This window comes from Cnephaeus nilssonii (assembly GCF_951640355.1).
Source record: "Cnephaeus nilssonii genome assembly, chromosome: 4".
NCBI lineage: Eukaryota > Metazoa > Chordata > Mammalia > Chiroptera > Vespertilionidae > Cnephaeus > Cnephaeus nilssonii.
Window position 1 is genome coordinate 59,468,511 of NC_137075.1, and position 21,875 is coordinate 59,490,385.

General features: G+C 42.0%; 1 protein-coding gene across 1 annotated transcript in view; it reads right to left on the reverse strand.

Annotated features, from left to right (window-relative positions):
* The window catches only part of MYO1E (myosin IE), a 191,482-nt gene that overhangs the window by 83,720 nt on the left and 85,887 nt on the right, over nucleotides 1-21,875 (reverse strand). The window contains exons 3-5 of the mRNA XM_079769346.1: nucleotides 20,932-21,021; nucleotides 17,745-17,839; nucleotides 1,520-1,607 (exon numbers count right to left, since the gene is read on the reverse strand). Coding sequence (XP_079625472.1) covers nucleotides 1,520-1,607; nucleotides 17,745-17,839; nucleotides 20,932-21,021 — 273 coding nt within the window. The remainder of the gene's footprint in view (nucleotides 1-1,519; nucleotides 1,608-17,744; nucleotides 17,840-20,931; nucleotides 21,022-21,875) is intronic.

The following is a 21,875-nucleotide window of genomic DNA, read 5'->3' on the forward strand; positions in this document are numbered from 1 at the left end:
CTGGATTAAGGCACTAACTACTAACTGACTATGTAACAGCCACAGCGCTCCCTTTGGTGCCCTCCTGAACATTCAGAAGAGGAAGACCTGGAATCACATCGACCAGGGACATGTCATTAGCGATGGCACCAGAGGCAAGTTCTGGGTGGTCCCTCTATGAGGTACGTTTCAAAATTTAGAAATATCACTTCCAATCCAACTACTCTTCTTTAAAAAACTGATGGACTTATATAAACCTTGCTTTCCATTGTAAAACTAAATTTGACATGTGGATCTTCCTAATCCTTTACATCTGTTTGCTAGTCAGACACACCTACACCACTTATCAACACTCAGTTCCTCATAGGGAGAGAACAAAAGAAAGGCTTTTCCTTGTCTCTTGTCTTCTTTAATTACTGGCGTGTTAACTGAGAATCTTTATTCATGTTTCCATCCATTCACCTATCTATCCATCCATTCATCCACTCTCAAGATGTCTAGTAGAATTTTGTGGTAAGCATATTGGGGAAAAGAGAAAAAGCAAATTACAGTAAAGGAACAGCCCAGCCACAAACCAGCATCCTGGATTCCTGTCTCCATATCAGTGTCCTAGGGAGAGGGTGTGGCTACATGAATGGAAAAAGGCACGTGGTCTGCACCACGCCAATCTAGGTTCTGGAGCTGCACTCACTGTCCAAGATGGAAGCCATGAGCCACAGGTGGCTTTGATTTGCAACATGGCTAGTCCCAATTGAGATGTGCTGTAAAGGTCGAATACACACTGGATTCCAACGATTTAGCACCCAAAAGAGTGTAAAATATTTCATCAATATTTTAATATTGAAATGATAATGTTTTGGATATGTTGGGTTAAATAAAATAGATTTTAAAAATTAATTTCATAAGCCTCTTTTTACAAAATATGTCACGTCAAATAACTTTATATAAGTATCATTTTGCATACATTTCAGCACATCTAAAGGACACATTCTCTTAAGCAGGATTAATGAGTCAAAAGGTGCATGCGTGTAGATTTGATAAAGTTTGCTGAAATGCCCTCCAGAAAAGTACATACACTGAGTGGCCAGATTATGATGATCTCTGAACGCATAATAATCTGGCCACTCAGTGTGTGTGTGTGTGTGTGTGTGTGTGTGTGTGTGTGTATGAGGCCCAGTGCATGATTTCGTGCATGGGTGGGGTCCGGCCAGCCTGGCCAGGGGGAGGGGACATGGGCGGTTGGCCAGCCTGCCTGCTGGTCGAACTCCTGGTCGAGGGGACAATTTGTATATTAGCCTTTTATTATATAGGATATACACTGAGTGGCCAGATTATTATGCGTTCAGAGATCATAATAATCTGGCCACTCAGTGTATACTAGTTCATGCTCCTACCAGGACTGTATGAGAGGGACTATGCCCTGCTTTTTTACCAATAGAATGTTTCAAACACTTCAAAATTTTTGCCATTCTGACAGCTATGGAGTCTCTTACATTTCCTCTAGGACAGGGTCTCAAAGTGGGTTACATCACAAACTCACCTGGACTTTGGGGCCTCCTCCAGACACTCTGGAGACATAACTCATGATGTATTTGGCCGCCACTGTCTTTCCAGCACCACTTTCACCACTGAGGAAAGAAAGACAAAAATAAAGTGGGTTACACCCATGAAGTGGATTACAACCTGCTCCCCTCCCCTCTGACCCCCATCCCCAAACAAAAAAGAAAGAAATTCAGTAAAAAATGCACAACACTGACTGAGAAAGACAAATCATGCCAGGATCAGGTCACCTCAATGACTTATATGAGCCATATCAACATGGTGTGTGGACTAGGGTCTTAACAATTATCATCATGTACTTGATAGACAATTAAGCATTCTAAATGCCTAGTAATAGGGGACACACTTAGGAACATTATGGAATATCAGAAGGATGGAATGTTGTACAAAAATTACAACTGACATGAAGAGTGTAAACATAGGAAAAATATGAAGTAATGTTAAGAAATAAATCTGATTCAAATGATATATAAAACAGTTACAAAAATGTAAATGAAAAAGTATGTAAGAAAAAAAGACTAGATCTAACACAAAACATTAGCAGAGGTTTTGGTAAAGAAAAAGATATCGCGGGAGACTTCTTTCAGTTCACTATTTACCAAATATTTAGTAACTAAAGAAAGAAAAAGTAGGCACCCTCAGTGGCTTGAACTGATGCAAGCAACTTTGAAATTGAAGCCCCAAAATTAAATGATGAGGCAATATTAATCATATCCTGAATAACAAAAGACTACCTCCCGTTTTGTGGTCTTACTGTATGGGGAAGCTCTTTTGTTAACATAGTCTGTTTGATAAAATACCAGTTCCCTTCCTTCAAAATTCCCTTGAATTGATGATGACGTCAATTCAAGACATGCTTAAGTCACTCAGATAACTCATCTTCTATTGGTGACCCTTGTGCTACCATGATAGAATGAAAGGAATCCATATCATGTAAAGTGATAAAATTTAGTATAAAATATTCAGACAATATTTTTGTTTGCAATTGGTGATCAAAAACTTTAGGGTACAGAGCAAATGTTCTTTTATGAACACCCAACCTAATGAACTGTTATCAATTGCTTAGTTACTTCAGAAAAGAGGAAACATTTGCTTAGGGTACAAATCTAACCAGGTGACCTCAAAAGGAAACGGAAAAATTTAATATTTCAAAACAAAACAAATAATTAAAGTAGCCATCATAGCAAAACTCAGAACTTTGTTCAATTTCCTTGAACTAATTAGAGAGGTTTTGGGGAAGAATGAGGAAACCATACTCTTTGAGAACCTCAAAGGTCTGAATCCACCTCCTAAGCAAATCATTCACATCCCAGTATTCAGCTCCGGACTTCTGGGCCACATGACTAGAGAAAACAAACTGACATTTCATAAGGAAGATACGGTGGCAAGTAGAAAGCCAGTGAGTCTGGGATGACGTGCCATACCATTTACAAAGAACATGCTTCCTCACAGCACAGATATGGTATGTATAGCAAATATTTCAGCTCCATGAAGAAGTTATCTGTTTAAATGGCCCATATAATCAGATGATTTATATGCTAGATCCAGGGTCAAAACATACATTCTTGCTCATTTTAAGCACAGGTCTTGACAGCAATGAAACTCCATTTTTTAACTTTGTAAATAATGTGAATGTTCAAGAATATTGGAAAGTTCAAGAGTACAATGGTATAACCACCCAATATAATATTACACAGACATTTAAAACAATTAGAAAACTATGTGACAACGTAATGACAATGCAACCAAAGTGGCCATATAAGCAGATGATAATATATCTATAGCATAATTACAACTATGGGCATTCATGGTAATGCCCTCGGCTGATTGGAAATGCAACAAGGAAAAAAATATTTGACTTGGGGGCTGGTATTTGGATGACTGTATCTTTTAATATAATTTCTCTTAATGCTTACATTTTTGAGATGGGCAATTATCCATGTATTTCAGATTTTTAAAAACAAAATTTCCAGAAAAAGTGGAATCACATATCACAATGATAACCAACAAGGATCAATTTCTTTAGATTATTATTCAACTTACTATACCATGATGAGTAAACATATTTTCATTTTAGAATTCCTTATAGCAAACTGTGTATGCGCGTGTGTATATGTGTGCACGCATGTGAAAGACAGAAGGGAAAAAGAACAAATTTTACTAGAATTATGAAATAAAAGTATAGTAATCCCTCCCCTGTGTCTTTGGCTAATGATGTGGTCAGACATGAAATATTTCGTTTCTTTCATTGGAAGCAAAAGAAAAGAATAATAATGGAAAGTAACTTGTTTTATATATTGAAATAAGTATGCCAGGTCCAATAATAGGACATCTACATTCTCAGGAATTCTGATATTTTTTTCAGAAGATTTAAAATAATTAGTTCTGGCTGAACATTGATCGGAACTTTCATTCTTTGGTTTCGATTTACAGACACTTAACACAAAGTTTTATTGATCAGAGGCCGGTAATTTGCCCAGAATATGGTACAAAAATGGAATGTTAGATAATTACTTGAAGCTTACAGTATGTACAAACATGATTATACTGCTTTTCTGGATGGGAAAATATTGTTTCTCCCCTGGACTAAAACCCAAGTTAAAAGAATGTGAAGGTATCAGACAAATTATACACCACACCCAGAACTATTTGCTTTGCAACTCAGAGCAGTTAGAGCAATTTGCTTGGCTTATGGTTATAGGCAGCCTTTCTTAATTTAATTGCCTTCACTTGACTTCTAAAGGGAACAAAAACATACTCTAGAAGTGTATGTATTAAATTAGAACAATGCCCCCCATTTGTCCCTATATCCAGCAGATTGTCACAATCCTCAAAGTACTTAATAAATGCCCACCTTTGGGCCCCCTTCTGACCTGCCGAATCCCAGGCTCTAGGGACAGGGCCTAGCAAGAGGAATTTTAAACAAAATCCCATGATCTTGTATAGCTGGCTGGGAATTAGCCAAGCAAATTTAAAACAAAGTCAAAACAGACTTCATAGGAAATATGAATTCAAATAGGAAACAATGCATTTTCTGTGTGTGTTAGCTATAGAAATGAAAGCATATGCTAAAACTTCAAAGAAATGGAAAGAATGTTCTGGGGAGGGAACCTATTTACAATGGCATATTAATAATTGAATTCAAGGACCATAATTGTTTTTCTTAGTCTGAAGGTTGTTCCTCACTTAAAAATCAATGATGTGTTCAATTCAGTTCAACTTTTTCTAGCAAATGTAAAATATTTCAGTCAAAATTTTTTCAGAGATATCCCATAGAATAAGTCGAGTCAACCATTTTGACTGTTGGAAGATTCAGCAGTCTATTCCCATCTCCCATTCCTGGTCTCAAAATATGTCTCATGGTTCTTAACCACAGCAGCTGTTGTTCCCTTATAATTGATCAAGTTAATGTAATTGAAATGTTGCTTTTCCAACTTTGTATTTGTTTGCATGTTAGAAAGGATAAAAATGTTAAGCAAAAATTGTATGTGCGTTTCTTTTTAAAAAAAATATATCTTTATTAATTTCAGAGAGGAAGGGAGAGGGAGAGAGAGATAGAAACATCAATGAGAGAGAATCATTGATCGGCTGCCTCCTGCACACACCCTATTGGGGATTGAGCCCAAAACCTGGGCATGTGCCCTGACTGGGAATCGAACCATGACCTCCTGGTTCATAGCTTGATGCTCAACCACTGAGCCCCACGGGCTGGGCGTATGCACATTTCTTTACCCAACATGAATCGTCTAATAAGCCCTGACATGAGCCAAGTTCTAGGCTGGAGGTTGGAGATGTGGCTCTTGCCCTGGAGGAGCTCACGGCCTCCTGGGGAAGGCGAGTGCACAAATGCTATGATAATACCTAGGCAATGGGGGCACTGATGCCTGGGGGCATCTATCCCTGTTTGGAGTGTGTGCAGATCAACGAGACAGTGAAGTTCTGAACGTTCCCACTGGGGCCTATTCACTTAGACCCTACTGTGTGTACATAGGGACATTTTAGAATTGAACTGGACTCTTATTTCAAAAGGTAAAACCCAAGGATAAAAGAATACAAGGGTAGTTTTAACAAAATAACCTTTTGTAATTCTAGAGTTATAAAAAGTGAACATGTTAGTGACTGAAAAGTAGTCCAGAAAATGAGAAACAACACCAATTCCAAAGGAGATTGATGGTTGACCACCACAGATTGGTGGTTGCTACAGGCAAGGAAGTAAGGGGTGGGTGAAATGGGTAAAGGAGATAAAAAAGTACAAGTTTCCCTGCCCAGCCAGCGTGGCTCAGTGGTTAAGCGTCAACTATGAACTAAGAGGTCATGGTTTGATTCCCAGTCAGGGTACATGCCCAGGTTACAGGCGCGATCCCCAGTGTGGGGCATGTAGGAGGCAGCCAATAAATGATTCTCTGTCATGATTGGTGTTTCTATCTCTCCCTCTCTGAAATCAATAATAAAAAAAAAAGTATATTTTAAAAGTACAAATTTCCAGTTATAAAATAAATAAGTCATGGGGATGTAATATATAGCATGTGACTACAGTCAATAATACTGTATTGCATATTAGGAAGCTGCTAATAGGATAGATCTTAAAGGTTCTCATCCCAAGAAAAAATGTTTTATAACTATGTGTGGTGATGGATATTAAACTAGACTTATTGTGGTGATCATTTCACAATATATACATTTATCAAATCATGTTGTATACCTGAAACTTATATGTCAGTTAGACCTCAATGAAAAGAAAGGAGCAAACTAACATATTACGGTTGTAGTAATTGTAGCATGTGTCCATCGAGTGTCTAAAGCAGGCCAGGAACTGTTAAGGGCTTGACATACATCAGTCATTTGATCTGAATGAAAGCCTGGAAGGTAGGTGCTATTCTTATCCCCATTCTTTGATAAGAAATGCTAATCAACTTGCCCAGGAACACATAGCTAGTGATGACATTGCTAGGAAAGGATTTGAGACAGACTGACTCAGGAGTTAACACTGCTTCAGACCAGGGTATGTATTTAAAAACCACACATGGGTTAGATAGTCAATTACAACCAGCAATATTTCCCAAAGTAACTCCATGAATAGCACAGTTTGTAGTATAATCAAACTTGTAACCAACCACTCCTGAGTCTTTTCTGATACACACCCCTTTAAGTAAGGCTTCTGCCAAAAACATTTATTATCTCACACACAGTTGGAACTAACAAATAATAGCCTGCCTGCACCGCTGTGATTGCAAGATGCGATCGAGAATGAGAATCACAGCAGAGAAGGTCCCTCATCCCCTTCCTGGCAGCCCTGCTGCATCTGGGAAAGAAAGAAGTCTGAGGTGAAGCATCCCTTTGCCCGAAGAGGAAGGGTGACCTGTCAAGACCTTATAAGGACACTGACAAATAATCCTCAAGGACATGCAAAAGCTAAATGGATAAAATACAAAACCAGAGAGTCACACCAAAGCCACTGAGTAAATGATAAAAATTCAGACTTTAACATAATGAGCAAAGTGTGAACAAGTCAAAGCTGTCATTTCTTCTCAATTAGCATTGTCAAACAGACAAAATGTTCTCTCTAGACTGCCAAGAAAATGGCCCATGGCAATGCTCACCTTGGCCCAGCCCCAGGCAATAGGAGGAATTCACTGTTTCCTATGGAGGCCACGTTTGAGCCCAAGCTCAGCTAGTTATTATGTCTGAAATTCCTTTTAAGGCGACTAGCGGATATTTTACGTCACTCCTGAACAGTTTTTAAAAAGTGTATGTCTATTTCCTTATTCAGCTTTCCTTATATTCCTTTAAGGTATTAATACCCATTTTGCCAGATGAAGTGCCGAGGCGTACAGAGGTCACACACTTTAGACAGAACAGTATAAAGAATCCACCCTGTGACTCAACCCCAGAGATCTTTCCACTACACAACGTGACCGTGGGTGGTAATGGATTAGCAAACAGATAACCTGACACCTGCTGACTCACAGCAGCAGAGAAGTGGAAGGAGGGTAACAATGGGCCAGGTAGCCTGAGCTTGGAGCACGGCTTTGCCCTATTTCAGATGCGAGATGCTTAACATATTTCCTATCTCTCTTAAGACTCAGTTTCTTGGTCTGCAAAAAGGAGGGTAGTAATACCTAGTTTGCCAGGTTGTAAAGACATGTAAGTAAAAGATGCTGAGACATAAAGCAACTATCCAAAAAAGGTTAACTATTATGATTACAGAGAGCATATTAATTAGCTAGTGAGTCAGGGCTCCTGAGTAACACTCTGACGGATGATAAAAGAATTCCAGCCCGGCTGCGGTGGCTCAGTGGTTGAGCGTTGACCTGTGAACCATGAGGTCACGGTTCCATTCCCAGTCAGGGCACATGCCCAGGTTTCAGGCCTTATCTCCACTGTGGGGCATCCAGGAGGCAGCCGATCAGTGATTCTCTCTCATTGATGTTTCTCCCTCTCCCTTCCTCTCTGAAATCAATAAAAATATATTTAAAAAAAAAAAAAAAAGAGCCGAAACCGGTTTGGCTCAGTGGATAGAGCGTCGGTCTGCGGAATGAGGGGTCCCAGGTTCGATTCCGGTCAAGGGCATGTACATTGGTTGCGGGCACATCCCCAGTGGGAGGTGTGCAGGAGGCAGCTGGTCGATGTTTCTCTCTCATCGATGTTTCTAGCTCTCTATCCCTCTCCCTTCCTCTCTGTAAAAAATCAATAAAATATATTTAAAAAAAAAAAGAATTTCAGCAATCACATAGGCCAGAAGGTAATATTTGCTGAGAGCTTGGGGAAAAGGTAGATTGAGTCCCTGCTCTTCAAGCCCCCAGCAAGAGGGTTGTGCTTCAGACAGATTCCACAATCAGGGGTGTGAACTGACAGGACCTCCCAAAGCCAGGCCAGAGAGACAGGGAGCCTCAAAGGCCAATTGGCGCTACTGGGATAAACAAGAAATTGGGTGGCCCAAGAGAACCAGAGGAGAGTTCCAATACAACTAATAAAAGATTCCTGAAGTACATCAAAGGCAGGAAGACAACTTAAAGATCCGTGAGACACTTGTTGCTGCCTAGGTAGAGAAGACACAAGGCAAATATTAGAGCTGCTCTGATTTTTAAAATCTTTTCATTTTGAATCTTCACTACTGTAAATATTAGGGATTCCAAATCCAAAATGTCTTTTGAAGCAGGTAGGTCAGAAATTTTAGGTCCAGTAGTGATGACTAGCTCCTTTTCCTCTTCCAAATTTCTCATATTCAGTGAGTCACCAAACCCTTTTGATGTACCTTCAAAGTATCTTTCGTGTCTTTATTTATTCTTTAAAAAATATTTATTCAGCACGTATTCAGGATACAATCTACAAGACTTTGCAAACTGGTGTTGGACACATTGCAGGCAGAATGCCCTACTCTGCAGAAAAACCTGCTGCAGAATATTTCAAGCAAAAAAAAATTTGAAACTGCACTAAAGGCGATGCTTTCATATTGACAATACGTTTCTTGAAAAAGGCTAGGACAGCAAGAGCCGATGTAGGCCAAAAGTGACAGAAATTCGCTTTGATTTGCAATAAAACTGCCACATAAATGTTCTCCAAGGTCTCATAAGTCTCCATAGGGGTCAGTTGGTCAGGGTGTCAGAAATGCCTCTGGCTAAGATTTTGTCTGGTGATATAGAGATGGTAGAAAATTGAGAAATTTGCTATTTCTCCTTCCCCTTTGCCACACTGGATTGTTTTATTAAATAGATTTGCATAGATGTCTCTGATAGATCCAGCGATATAACATGTAATTCCAAAACACAAATCCAAATTCTGAATTTTGGAGCAAAAAAAAAAAAGTGATGAGCAAAGCAGATACTGTTGCTCATTTACTGAGCTCACAAGTATATCTACCTGTGTCTTCAGGTGCTCATCATTGTCAATGATACTAATGGAGCTACAGCTGTTGCATTTTTCTATTGGCACTGCCTGGAGTCCGCATTCGCTTCCTGTACCTTTATTCCTGCACTAGAGGCCCGGTGCATGAAACTCATGCACGGGGGGGGGGGGTGTGAGGTGTGTCCCTCAGCCCAGCCTGCACCCTCTCCAATCTGGGACCCCTCATGTGATGTCCGACTGCCCGGAAGGATCGGGCCTAAATGGGCAGTCAGACATCCCTCTCACAATCCAGGACTGCTGGCTCCCAACTGCTGGCCTGCCTGCCTTCCTGATTGGCCCTAACTGCTTCTGCCTGCCAGCCTGATAACCCCCTAACCACTCCCCTGCCAGCCTGATTGATGCCTAACTACTCCCCTCCCAGCCTGTTTGACCCTAACTGCCCTCCCCTGCAGGCCTGGTCACCCCTAACTGCTCTCCCCTGCAGGCCTGGTCACCCCCAACTGCTCTCTCCTGCAGGCCTGAGTCCCCCCCAACTGCCCTTCCCTGCAGGCCCAGTCACCCCCAACTTCCCTCCTCTGCCGGCCTAGTCACACCTAACTGACCTCCCCTGCTGGCCTGATCGCCCACAACTGTCCTCCCTTGCAGGCCTGGTCCCTCCCAACTGCCCTCCCCTGCTGACCATCTTGTGGTGGCCACCTTGTGTCCACGTGGGGGCAGCCATCTTTGACGACATGGGGGCAGCCATCTTGTGTGTTGTAGTGATGGTCAATTTGCATATTACTCTTTTATTAGATAGGATAGGCTTATGGAATGTCACACATCAGTTTCCTCTTTGACTTTCCAGCTCAGGTCAGGCCTCCCATAACCTCACTAGATATTGGTCTTCTCTCAAGATCCCATCTCTTTTCTACCAATAGACTTACCTTTCTGAACCAATCTTTTATGGTATCCTGTCCTTGCTCAGAGATCTGCAAACCTATCATTCCAGGAAGTACCTGTCCCCCAAACAATCTTATCTACCCAAGTCAGCCTATCCTGCATTACGGCACAAATGCCATATGGCTGTAATACAGAAACAGAAGTGGAAGCCAAGTGCAGGCCTTTGAGTAACTGACAAGGACCATTAGTCAATGAAAGTATTTTTTAACAACTATACTGATATCCTCTTTCCTCTCCATCACACAGTGTGGGTTCCAGAGGCTATCAAGCCATCCATGCTTTCTCCACCCTAAAAGGAAGACGCAAATCAAGTCCCAATACCCCTCTGACACCTTTGCTGACTGCTCCATTCTAAACTGATCTCCCCTTTTTCTAAATGCAGTAGCACTTACAGCTTACTTCAAGTATTTCAGCTTCAAAATTACCATTAAACAGTTGTGTGTACCCAAGAAACAAAAAAGCATACACCAGTTTCCCATCATCAAAGATTGAAAAAAATGTGCACATGCAAATTAAAGAACAATAATATTAAGAAGATGCTGAAAACGAGGGTTATATGAGGTGCTACTGAAATTCAGAGAATGGAGACCACTGGGCTGAGTTAGATGAGAAATGCTTAGGTGGGGGAAAGAACTCCAGACAGGGAGACCAACCTGGGCAAGAACATGACATCTTTGAGGGCAAAGGGTAGCACAATTTGGTTAGAGTAGAAAAAAATCAAGTTGGATATGTCCCAAGCTAGGAACTTTGGACTCTACTGGGCAATGGAGAGCCACTGCGATATTTTAGCAGAAGTGGGACATAGACTAAATGATATCATAGTTAAGGAGCATTCATCTGGCAACTGTGTTTGGAAGAGAGAGTCAGTGGTAGGATAAATCTTGGGATAACATAAAAGAACCATTGTGAACTTGTTAAATTCGAGATGTTGGTATGTTACATAAATGGGGTTATCACAGTGATAACTGGTGCTTAAGGCAGGAGTTGACTAAGTTTCAATAGAGGCTCTACCATTTCCTAGTTTGAGGCTCTCAGGCTTCTTTTAAACCTCATTTGCTGGATGGAACCTCTAGCAGTAACAATACTGGCAGCCAGAATGGTTGTGAGGATGAAAAGAGATGACCTACATGCAAAGCACCCAGCAGAGGGCAGGCACTCAGAAGTGTATCTTGCCTGGACCAGTTAATGGTAATAAGGATAAGAGGTGACGGGGATATTAGGATTTCAGAAGCCTTGGTCTTGATTCTCAACTAGAATCAATTAGGGAACTTGAGAAATATATTGACGCTCCGGGCTCACCATAAATCAGGTGAAACAGAATCTCTAGATGGATAGCCCAGATATCTCTATAGCCGCTCAGTGAATAAGGCAACACGGGGAATGGAAACATCTATCCTCGGAAAGTTAATTAGTGAACACAAGGCAGTGGGTGAAACCAGCAGCTAAAGCAGCCACTCTCCCTGCTCTGTCTGCCAGTGGACGGTTGGGGATAAACTTGGGAAACATCTAAGGCACATCCTGGGTGTTTATTTCTGGATCTTCACCTAACGGATGGCTGGGGTGGGCAGGAGAAAGTGGAGGCTAATAAAAAGGGGTTGACCGACAGGGAGTCAGGGCAGGAGAAGAACACCAGAAGCGATGGATTTTCCCTAAGTGAATGGACGACCCTGAGGAATAGAGCAACACCCCGAGTTCCTGTCTCCAGATAGAGGCGGGGGCCTGGATCTGATGATAATAGCTAGTATGATCATCCCTGTTCTGAATTCCACCCCCCTCATGATAATCTGGCTCCCCTCTGGACTGTGTTCCTGAGCTGTCCACAGGCAGAATTCTCCTCACAAACTCATGAGTTGGGATCTATCATTTGTGAGTTTGGCTGGCCAAAGCCAGTCTACCTGAAGCTGCTTAACTCTATAACTATTTTGATGAGTCTGTAGACGTGTAAAACTCAGGACCAAGCCCTTGGTGGAGGCCTATGCTTGACAAAACACCCCCGTCTCCTCCCTTGATTTTGTTCTTTTTAAATTCAGTTTGTTACACTGATTTCTAGCCCAGTAATAGTCCACCCTGCCAGCATATCCACCGCTTTAGAAAACATGAGCAAGATCGGGAGGAAACTGATGATATTGCCTCTCTGTCCTGTGTTATCCCATCTAAAGAGTATGCATTTCATCATGTAGACAAGGTCACACCAGGGAAATTGGGAAGTGAAGGTCTGAAAAGAACACCAGAGAGATTAGGTCATTAATTTTTAATTTTCTAATTAAATGATACTAAAAGTTCCTAGTCTTTCCAGCTATGGCAAAAGCCCATAACACAAGGAGCAAGCTTCTCTTCCAGCCCCAGGAGAATGGGTTTTGTTTGCTTCCTGTTCACAAACGCATGCTGGCAAGTCTGCATTTGACTCAGCCCCTGGCTGGACAAGCACCCAGCTCTCCCAGTGTCACTGGCCGCAAACCTGGGCCTCTCTATCCACAGGAGCATTTTCCTGCCTTCCCTTCCCTCTGGCATTATTTGGAAGAAAGCGCTCCAAATCCAGGAGAGACCTCAGAGGTCATCTGGTCAATCAGTTCTCTCACAAATGAAGAGACCTAGGCCCAGACAAGTGCTAAGTTTGCTGCCCAGGATCACAGAGCCACTAGAAAGAACCATGGCCGGCCAGAGGTAGCAAATCTGTTTTCTCAGTGCAGAAACCGCAGCTCTTGGGTAATAAGTAAGTAACACGAAGAGAGGTTGGGCTTTTGCCCTGGGCTACTGGGGGGTAGTCTCTAGAGCCCTGGAATGTCTGGCCTGACTGGAGTCTCTCTGTTTGCCTGGGGGCTTTGTGATACCTAACAATACGATTTAGGATGGAGGCTTTGGAAAACACCATATAACTTCTCACCCTGCCCACCCCTTCCCCACACCTGGAGGAACAGGAGACTAAAGGTCAGCCATGTAGCGACAGAACCCAATAAAAACTCTGGACACCAAAGGCTTGGGTGAACTTCTCTGGTTGGCAATACTGTTGCCATAACTGGAAGGAAATAACACCATTCCTGACTTCATGGGGCGAGGACAACCAGAAGCCTCACATCTGGACCCCTCCCAGGCACTGCCCTATTCGGCTCTACTTTTTTCTGTTTTTGATTTGTACCCTTTTGCTAGAACAAAATGGTAATCCTAAGTTCAGAGCTTTCATGAATTCTGTGAGTCATTCTAGTAAATTATTGGAACTGAGAGGGTGGTAGGGACCCCTGAATTTGCAGCTAGCTGTTCAGAACTGAGGGTGGTCTGCAGAACCCCCTGGTGTCTGAAGTGAGGACGGTCTTGAGCAGGACTGTGCCCTTCACTTGTGAGGTGTGGCCTGACTCTGGGTAGTTAGTGTCAGAAGTCAAAGCAGCTCCCTGTTCTACCAGCTTCTAAATGACAGAAATCCTGGGAGCAGAGCCCTCAGGCCCTGGCCAACTGAACAGTTGGAAAGAAGGCTCCCACCAGTGGGCACGGGTCCTGCTTCAGTGCAGTGTGTCCTGCAGGGACACATTCAGGGGGATCTGAGAGTGGGAGAGACGTGGGCTGGGCAAGGCGGCAGCTTCCAGACTTGTGAAGCTCATGCAACAAGACCATTCTCTTCTTTCTCATCTCACTAGAGGCTCAGGAGGAAGGAGAACAGGCAAGGGAATGAATTAGAAAACTTATGCTGTACCCTCATTCGATCTAGTTACGAAAAACGCCCTCCTCCTCTCTATTGGCCAGCGACCTCCACTTGGGGTCAAACGGAAGCATTTCCTGTTAAGCAACCCAACTCATCATCACTCACGTACTCCTTCCAAAAGGACTTAACCTGCATCTAATTAAGTATTTAGATCTACCTTGCAACTCACCGAGAATCCAGTTGGAGGAATTAGTGTAATGAGATTAGGAGGACGCAGTTAGATATATCTAAAAGGTGTCCATAGGAAAATTGGGTTGGTGTCTTCACCAATGCAATGTCATTAAACACACACACACACACACACACACACACACACACACACAGAGACACACAAAGCATGATGGTATTAGGGGAACTGTGGTAGAATAAAAATAAAAAAGTGAAAGACTCATATGTAAATGAAACACTGTTTCTTGATTTACATAAATCAGCAGGAAAGGTGTGTTTTGCAAAAATTAGTGAAATCTGAATGTGCACTGCTTATTTTTAGATGATACTAAGTTTTTATTAATTATTTAGTTGTGATACTGCTCCTGGGGCTAAGGGGAAAAAAGGTTATTTTCCAGAAATGTACATGAAAATATTTAGAGGTAAAATATCATGAAGTCTATATTTACCTTGAAAACACTTCAGCTTTCTTTGTTTTATAGTTTTGACTTTGGAACCATGTAAATATTTTATACAATTTAAAATTTTAAAATGTTAAACCCCTAAAAATCAAAATGAAATTAAATGGACTTAACTGTAGGGCAAGTTGGAATGTTAATGACACAGAAAAGGTTTATTTTAAGTGGCTCTTAAAACCCAAGGACAAAAAGAACAACAAAGAAATTTTAGAGTTAATTCAGTATTGCTATTAATAACATTGGTACTGTTATTTTAAATCATTAACAAAATCACTGATTTGCTTTATCCCCTTATATATATTTATATATTTATCTATACTAATAAAAGGGTAATATGCAAATTGGTCATGACATCCTCACAGTAACAACCGAACAGCAGGCTGCATGAGGTGACTAGGCTGGCAGGAGGGTTAGCGAGGGACGACCAAACAACTGACCAGCAGGCTGCGTGGGGCGACCAGGCCGGCAGAGGGGGCAGTTAGGGACGACAAGGCTGGCAAAGGGGGGCAGTTAGGGTTGACCAAGCCAGCAGAGGGGGGCAGGGAGGGGCGACCAGGCCGGCGGGGGGGCAGTTGGGGGCAACCAGGCCAGCAGGGGGGGCACTAAGAGGCAACCAGGCCAGCGTGGGGGGCAGTTAGGGGCAACCAGGCCGGTGGGGGGGCGGCAGTTGGGAGTGACCAGGCCGACATGGGGGCAGTTAGGGGTGATCAGGCTGGCAGGCAGAGGCAGTTAGGGGTGATCAGGCTGGCAGGGAGGGGGCAGTTAGGGGCAATCAGGCAGGCAGGCAGGTGAGCAGTTAGGAGCCAGTGATCCCGGATTATCAGACCGAAACCGGACATCTCCCGAGGGGTCCCGGATTGGAGAGGGTCCAGGCTGGGCTGAGGGGAGCCCCCAAGGTGCACAAATTTCATGCACTGGGCCTCTAGTATATTTATATGTAACTATATAGACACATATTTATTTCTTCTTTTGTATATATATTTACATGTATACACACAGTATAAATCAAATAATTGTGATAATGTCATTAGGAACCAAATTTTTCAGCATTAAGAGAAATGAGATAAAAATATAAAAATCCTATAATCTTAAAATGAACTGAAAATTACCAGTATGAACTTATGCTCCATCTCTTTTCCTTAAAAAATTCGCATTCCCTTGTCCTTTGAAAAGAACTAGTAGCAGTGACAACATATGACAGTGAGCACTCAGTGACTGGCTTTACATAGCATTGTAAATGTAGGAAATGTACAAGATGAGTCTGGAACATCTTAAACAAGAAAGCTACCAAAGACCACCAGGGTCATATCAAGAGGACATGGGAGCCAATATAAAGGGTTCTCAAGGTCAAAGTTAGGACCTTTTGAACCTGACAGGAAAACTGCAATGGTTAAATAGATAATATATTTAAAATCCACTGGTTTGGAATGATACTGAAAACCAAAACATACTACCTTGGGAGGTTGCTAGGGCATCAGCTCATTGCTTTGAAAAATTGGTCAAGACAACAAATCAAACTCTTTATCTAGTTCTCCCAAATAGATTGTATTTTAAGTTAACCTAATAAAATAATTCCACCTAATAAATGTGAAAGAAAGAATAGAATTAGAAAATAATGATTTCTTTTGAAAAATAACAATTTTTTAATTATTAATTAAAGAATGACTGTATAATGAGAATTTCTAATGGATGGACCCACTGGTAATCCAACAGGCATTATTCACCAGTAAAAGCCCTGAGTGTAGAGCATCACTGATGAAGCATTTTTTTGCCAAAGAATTGAATCCGAAAAAAGAAAAGAAAAAGAATTGAATCCGAACCTGATCAAGCTTTTAGCTATAGACACCAATTTACAGGAGATAGAGGGGACCGTATACAATCAGCTAACCCCACACTACAGAAAATTCTGCAGGACAAAAGAGCTTTTTCTTTAACAAATAAATGCCAAGAAAACAAAAGCAAAAAAAAAAAAAAAAGAGAGAGACTTAAAAGTCATAGCAATCAAGGGCAATATGTGAGCTTTGTTTGGAACCCAAATAAAAACAAACTGTTAACAAAATTTACAACACAGTCATGGAATAGAACTGATAATATAGGATGATGTTAAAAGAATTATTCATTTTTTTAGGTGTGACATAAATTATCTTTGAGAGGTGCATAATAAATTATTGACAAATAATGATTTGCTACCCAGGATTTGCTTTAATTGACCAAGTGGAAGCAGGATGGAAGGATTAGGTAAAACAGGGCTGGCCGTATGCTAATGGAAGTACAAGCTGGATGAGAGACACACAGGCGCTTATTATAACACTCTTTTTAAATTTTGTATATGTCTGCAAATATCCCTAATAAAAAAATTTTCAGAAGTGCTTCAGATAAAAAAAATTAAAGAACTAAAAAAGGTGAATGCAAATATGACAAAAGGTTAACACCTGTCAAGTTCTAAGCGATGGGAATATGGATGCTTACTTTTTCTCTGTGTTTGCAAATGTTCATAATAGTAAACAAAATTGTAAAGGCACTTAAACCCAGCAAAGACCCAGAGTTAGGTCAGGTTAAAAGGATTTTGACATGGTGCTGCAGACAGATAGGTAATGCTGGCATTTACCACTAATGCCCACAGAAAATGAAAAGCAAATGACAAAGTACACCAAAAAGTTAAAACTTGAACTAAATTACTGGGAAAAGAAAAAAGAGGGGCCTAGAGAAAAGGACTCTAGCTGACAGAACAGTGAAGCTTATGACATAAAGGATCTTCAACTTCGAGTCAAGCCACGGCACGATCCCACGGGAGGGAAGGGGTTCTACAATGGTTAGTCCAGGGCCCCAGTGATGATCAATAAAAGATCCGGCTACACCTTGTGCCCTGAAGCCTTAATGCCATAAGTGACGGGGTATGGCAATTTTAAAAAAGCAGCCCAACCCCACAGAAGCTCACAAGCTTTTATGATTTGGAATTAGAAAATGAACCAAGACAAAGCAGGCAGCGTGACGGTTACTCAGCTACGCCAGCAGCTGTTGCGAAAGCACCGCTTCTCGGGAGAAGCTCTAACTACAGCGCGACCTCGCGTCCTCTGCCCCGAAGGAGGCTCTGTCCGTACCTGATGATGACACACTGGTTCTCTCTGTCAATGATCATGTTTCTGTACATATTATCTGCAAGAGCATAGATGTGGGGTGGGTTTTCGTACTGTGCCTAGAAAAGCAAAACAAAACGAAACCAAACCATGGTCAGATAAAGCAACACATTAGGTTTTTTTTTTTTTTTTTTTCTTGGCCTTGGCTTAGACCACTCTATAGTTCCAATGCTTATAATGGTATCTCACAGGTTACGTAACACAAGATTCCATAAACTTGTCTCGGTCACGAGGAGTTGCACCTAACAAAACAAAGGTGGGATCTGGAGGTACTTTTCTGTAGGTGTTTGAGTGATTCAGCCTTCAGACATGCCCCATGCCTTCAGATGCTCCAACACACGCCCTTCCACCCAACGCGCCTCTGCAGGTGACGCTCCACTTTTCTAAAGGCCCCGGGGCGACAGGCCTACTGAAAACCTGGGCCTGATTTTACTAGAATTCTAAATTCCTACACAATGTTTTTTGTTTTTTTCCTAAGAGGCAAGTTGGAGATGGCTGTGAATGAGGAGAAAACCAAAATTTTCCATAAGAAGAGAACAAGAGGTGTGGTTCTTTAAAGTGATCAACTGGTTTGGTCAGTTTGTTTCCTCTCAGGAGGGGGAAAAATCCTGGCACACTAAGAGATTCCCCTGGGTTTTAGTTTCATGGGGTACCCTAGCTCTGCATAAATAGAAATTCACCAACACAGTCACTGTGTCGGGACAACTGCAGCCCTGCTTTCTTCAGTTTCTTGGCACCCACCTCCACCATTCGCTCAAAAGAAAAATGCTAAAAGGAAAAGTACTTCATGTGGTGTAAAGCTGGAGAAAGAGCACTCTTCAGTTTAAGGCCATCTAACATAAAAAAGTGAAAACTATACCAGACCCAGGGAGAAGGCGTTAGATGGTGTCTTTCCCTTCCCTGGTGCCCATCTCTCAAGTGGGGATCCTAATGCTGATGCTACAAATGCCACGGGGTAACTGAGATGATGGATGGGGATGGAATTTGAAAAAGTAGAATCTTATGCAAAGGCGCAGTATCATTTACCAATCCAGCTTCGGGCCTTATGATACAATGACTTACGAATAGAAAAGGGGGCCTGGCCCACAAATTGCCATTCATTGCAAGCTCTGGTAGATCAGAACTGAGTGATGAGAGGGGATGAAAAGAGGGCGCTTGCTGCCTGCACACATGTTTAGAGCTGGCGTTTCCAGTGTCCACGCTTTCCCTCACATTGTGAGCAGGAGGCTCCCAAGGGGAACTGCCCGGTGAGGGTCGGAGGCTATTCCTGGGACTTGTCGACTGAACAACTCCAAACAGGAACAAGAATACGTCCCTGCCGTCACCTTACAGTCAGAAGGGGATGCATGGATGGACCTCAGGATATTGTCTTAAAATGGCCTTCAAGCCTAGATTGCTTATGCAGGATTATTTTTAATACCTCTTTGAAAACAGGAAAATCGATTATAAGAAAGAAAAGAGGAGAATAGAAGGAAATGGAGTGGAGAGAAAGCTGTGGGCCTGGAGGGAAAGGTGTGGGCAAGTCATTGTCCAATAAGGCTTTAAAGCTGATTAACTAGTTATACTTGACCTTAGCAAGTGAGTTTTTCAAGATGGTTTCCAAACTATGGTCTCACGGAACCTCTCAGCTATCTATGAGAATTATCAGGTAGGTATTTCCTCCACCTGATTCTTCCCTCCCCTGAAGCCCCTGAAAGTCATTAGGATCTGACTTCAGCTCCAACAGTCAACAGATTTGAGTACTTAACCTCTCTGAGCCTCAGTTTCCTCATCTGTGAAACGGGGACAGAGAGCAATACAGAGCCAGCATCCAGGGCTGTTGTATTATTTGTCCCAAGTGTAAGATAACACCTGGCACTCAGTAAATACCGATTTTACAACACTCGGTTACCATTAGCAGTTGGTAACCGAGTGTTGTAAAAAATAAATAGGTATTTTTAAAATTCTAGGGCATTCCTTTAAAGAGAACTCTTCAAAAGACGAATGGTCTGAAAGGGACTCGTAGCAACGCTTGTCAGAGAACTGGAAAGAAACACCACCAATGCACAGCACTGGCACCCCCCCCACCCCCCCTCCCCCCCCCCCCCGGGCCGTCACTGAGAATGCCAGGCCAGCCCGCGCCTGCTGCTCCCGGGCCCGCAGATCAGGGCGCCAGGGCAGGGCCCAGCCTCGGTTGACAGTGTGCCCTTGTGCTGGGCTCCCATAAAGGCAGCATTATCAAAGGTCTTTCGCGTGGCAGCCTCCTTCGGCACTGGCGACCAGCACCATTCATCTGGCAACAATAGCCTGAGCTCTTGCTCTGGGTAAATGGCCTTCCACTTCAACTGATGAATTTGTGGGGGCTTTCTTTTGTTTGTTTCCCAGGGGTCAGGGTTAATGACTGCTCTTGTGCTTCTGCTCAAAGGAAAGAGCGAAGGGGAACAGATGCAGAGGTGGCGAGGCCTGGGGAAGCGATGAACCACGTGATGAAACACACTGACGAGGATTACAGTTTCCATTTTAGTCACACAACTGAATTGGCTATGGAGCTGTGTCTGAACTGGGACCGAAGACACGTTAATAAGTGAAGTAATAAAAGATTCACTTTTCATGTTCCAGTCATAGCCACAGTTTAAGGGTCTGATTCCGACAGAATGACTCCCATTGCCCAATTTATTTTTTACCCATTACTGGTTGTTTAGTCTTAGAATTTTGTGGCCTGTGTGGAAAGAGGGAGATTCCCCCAACCTGTAGGTCTTACATCCATGTAACTAATTTCACATACAATGCTCCAATGTTCAATAGTCCTGTGCTTTCTTGAGCTGCACTTGAAAGAGCAGCACAACATTGAAAATCAAACAACGGCCCTGGCTGGCATGGCTCAATGGATTGAGCGTCAACCCGCGCACAAAGAGGTTTCGGGCTTGCGTGATCCCCAGTGGGGGATGCACAGGAGGCAGCCAATTGATGTTTCTCTCTCCCTCTCCCTTCTTCTCTCTCTAAAATCAATGAAAACATATTTTTAAAAAAACCCAAACATGTCACCCACTTGAGCTTCCCCAATAATAACTCACACTAAGGAAATGCAAATGTATTGCCAACATCAAGAAAAACTACCCATGCATCAAAGAAGCCAAAAACACTACAGTAAAATCCGTGGCATGTTACTTACCGCTCCTTGGTACATTTCAATTTCCTTATCTCCAAAATATGGCATCTGCTTGAAAGGGTTGACTGAGATTAAGACGGAGCCTATATATGTCTGAATTTATATCCAGTTAAGGTCCATTGTTAATCTTCATAGCTACACATTTTTTTTTAAATTAAGTAAACAGATGTTATAAAAAACTCACGATTATTCAAGGAAGAGCTTGTGTACTTGTTTTCTAAAAGATTACAAATAAAGACAAAGGCAATTACCAGCGAGCTCAGATTTTGTTCCTCTCCAGGAAGAGGAATGAACTTAATTACCAAGGTGCTACAAAAAGAAATATTAAATGAATTGGAGCTTATTCCTTTAAGACTGGTGACACACAACTAGAAAAACAAACAAACAAAACAAAACAGAAATGACCAAGGAGTGAAAGAGCAGTTATCATTCCTCTTTTCAAATGATATTATTTTTTCCCTGGGACCTTTCTTACCTATTAGGTATACTAAGAATGTATTCATTTACTCATTTAACAGATAGAGAGATCCAAGATGAACTCTTTAGAAGCTTAGGGAACTGAGTTGTATCTATATTATTCAGAGCAGAATTACAAATCCATACAGATAAGGCTGAGGGGAAGGAGGTGTTATTTCTGCATGGGGAATCCAGGAAGTCCTCTCAGCAGAGAATGTGTTCATACTAAGTCTTAATTCTTTTATACGACACATTCTTACGTGCCAAAACCAATCAAGTGTTATTGTAACGAAAAAACATTTTCATGTATTCATTCAGCAATCAACTAGTTTGAACTGGGTGTCTACAACATGCCAGGCGCTGTTCTAGATGCTGGGGATACAGCAGTGAACAAAATACACACACTGGACTAAAGTCCCTGCCCTCACAGAGGAAAAAACCATAAAAAAAATAAAACACTAAACCACACACATACACAAAATTGTTTCTTT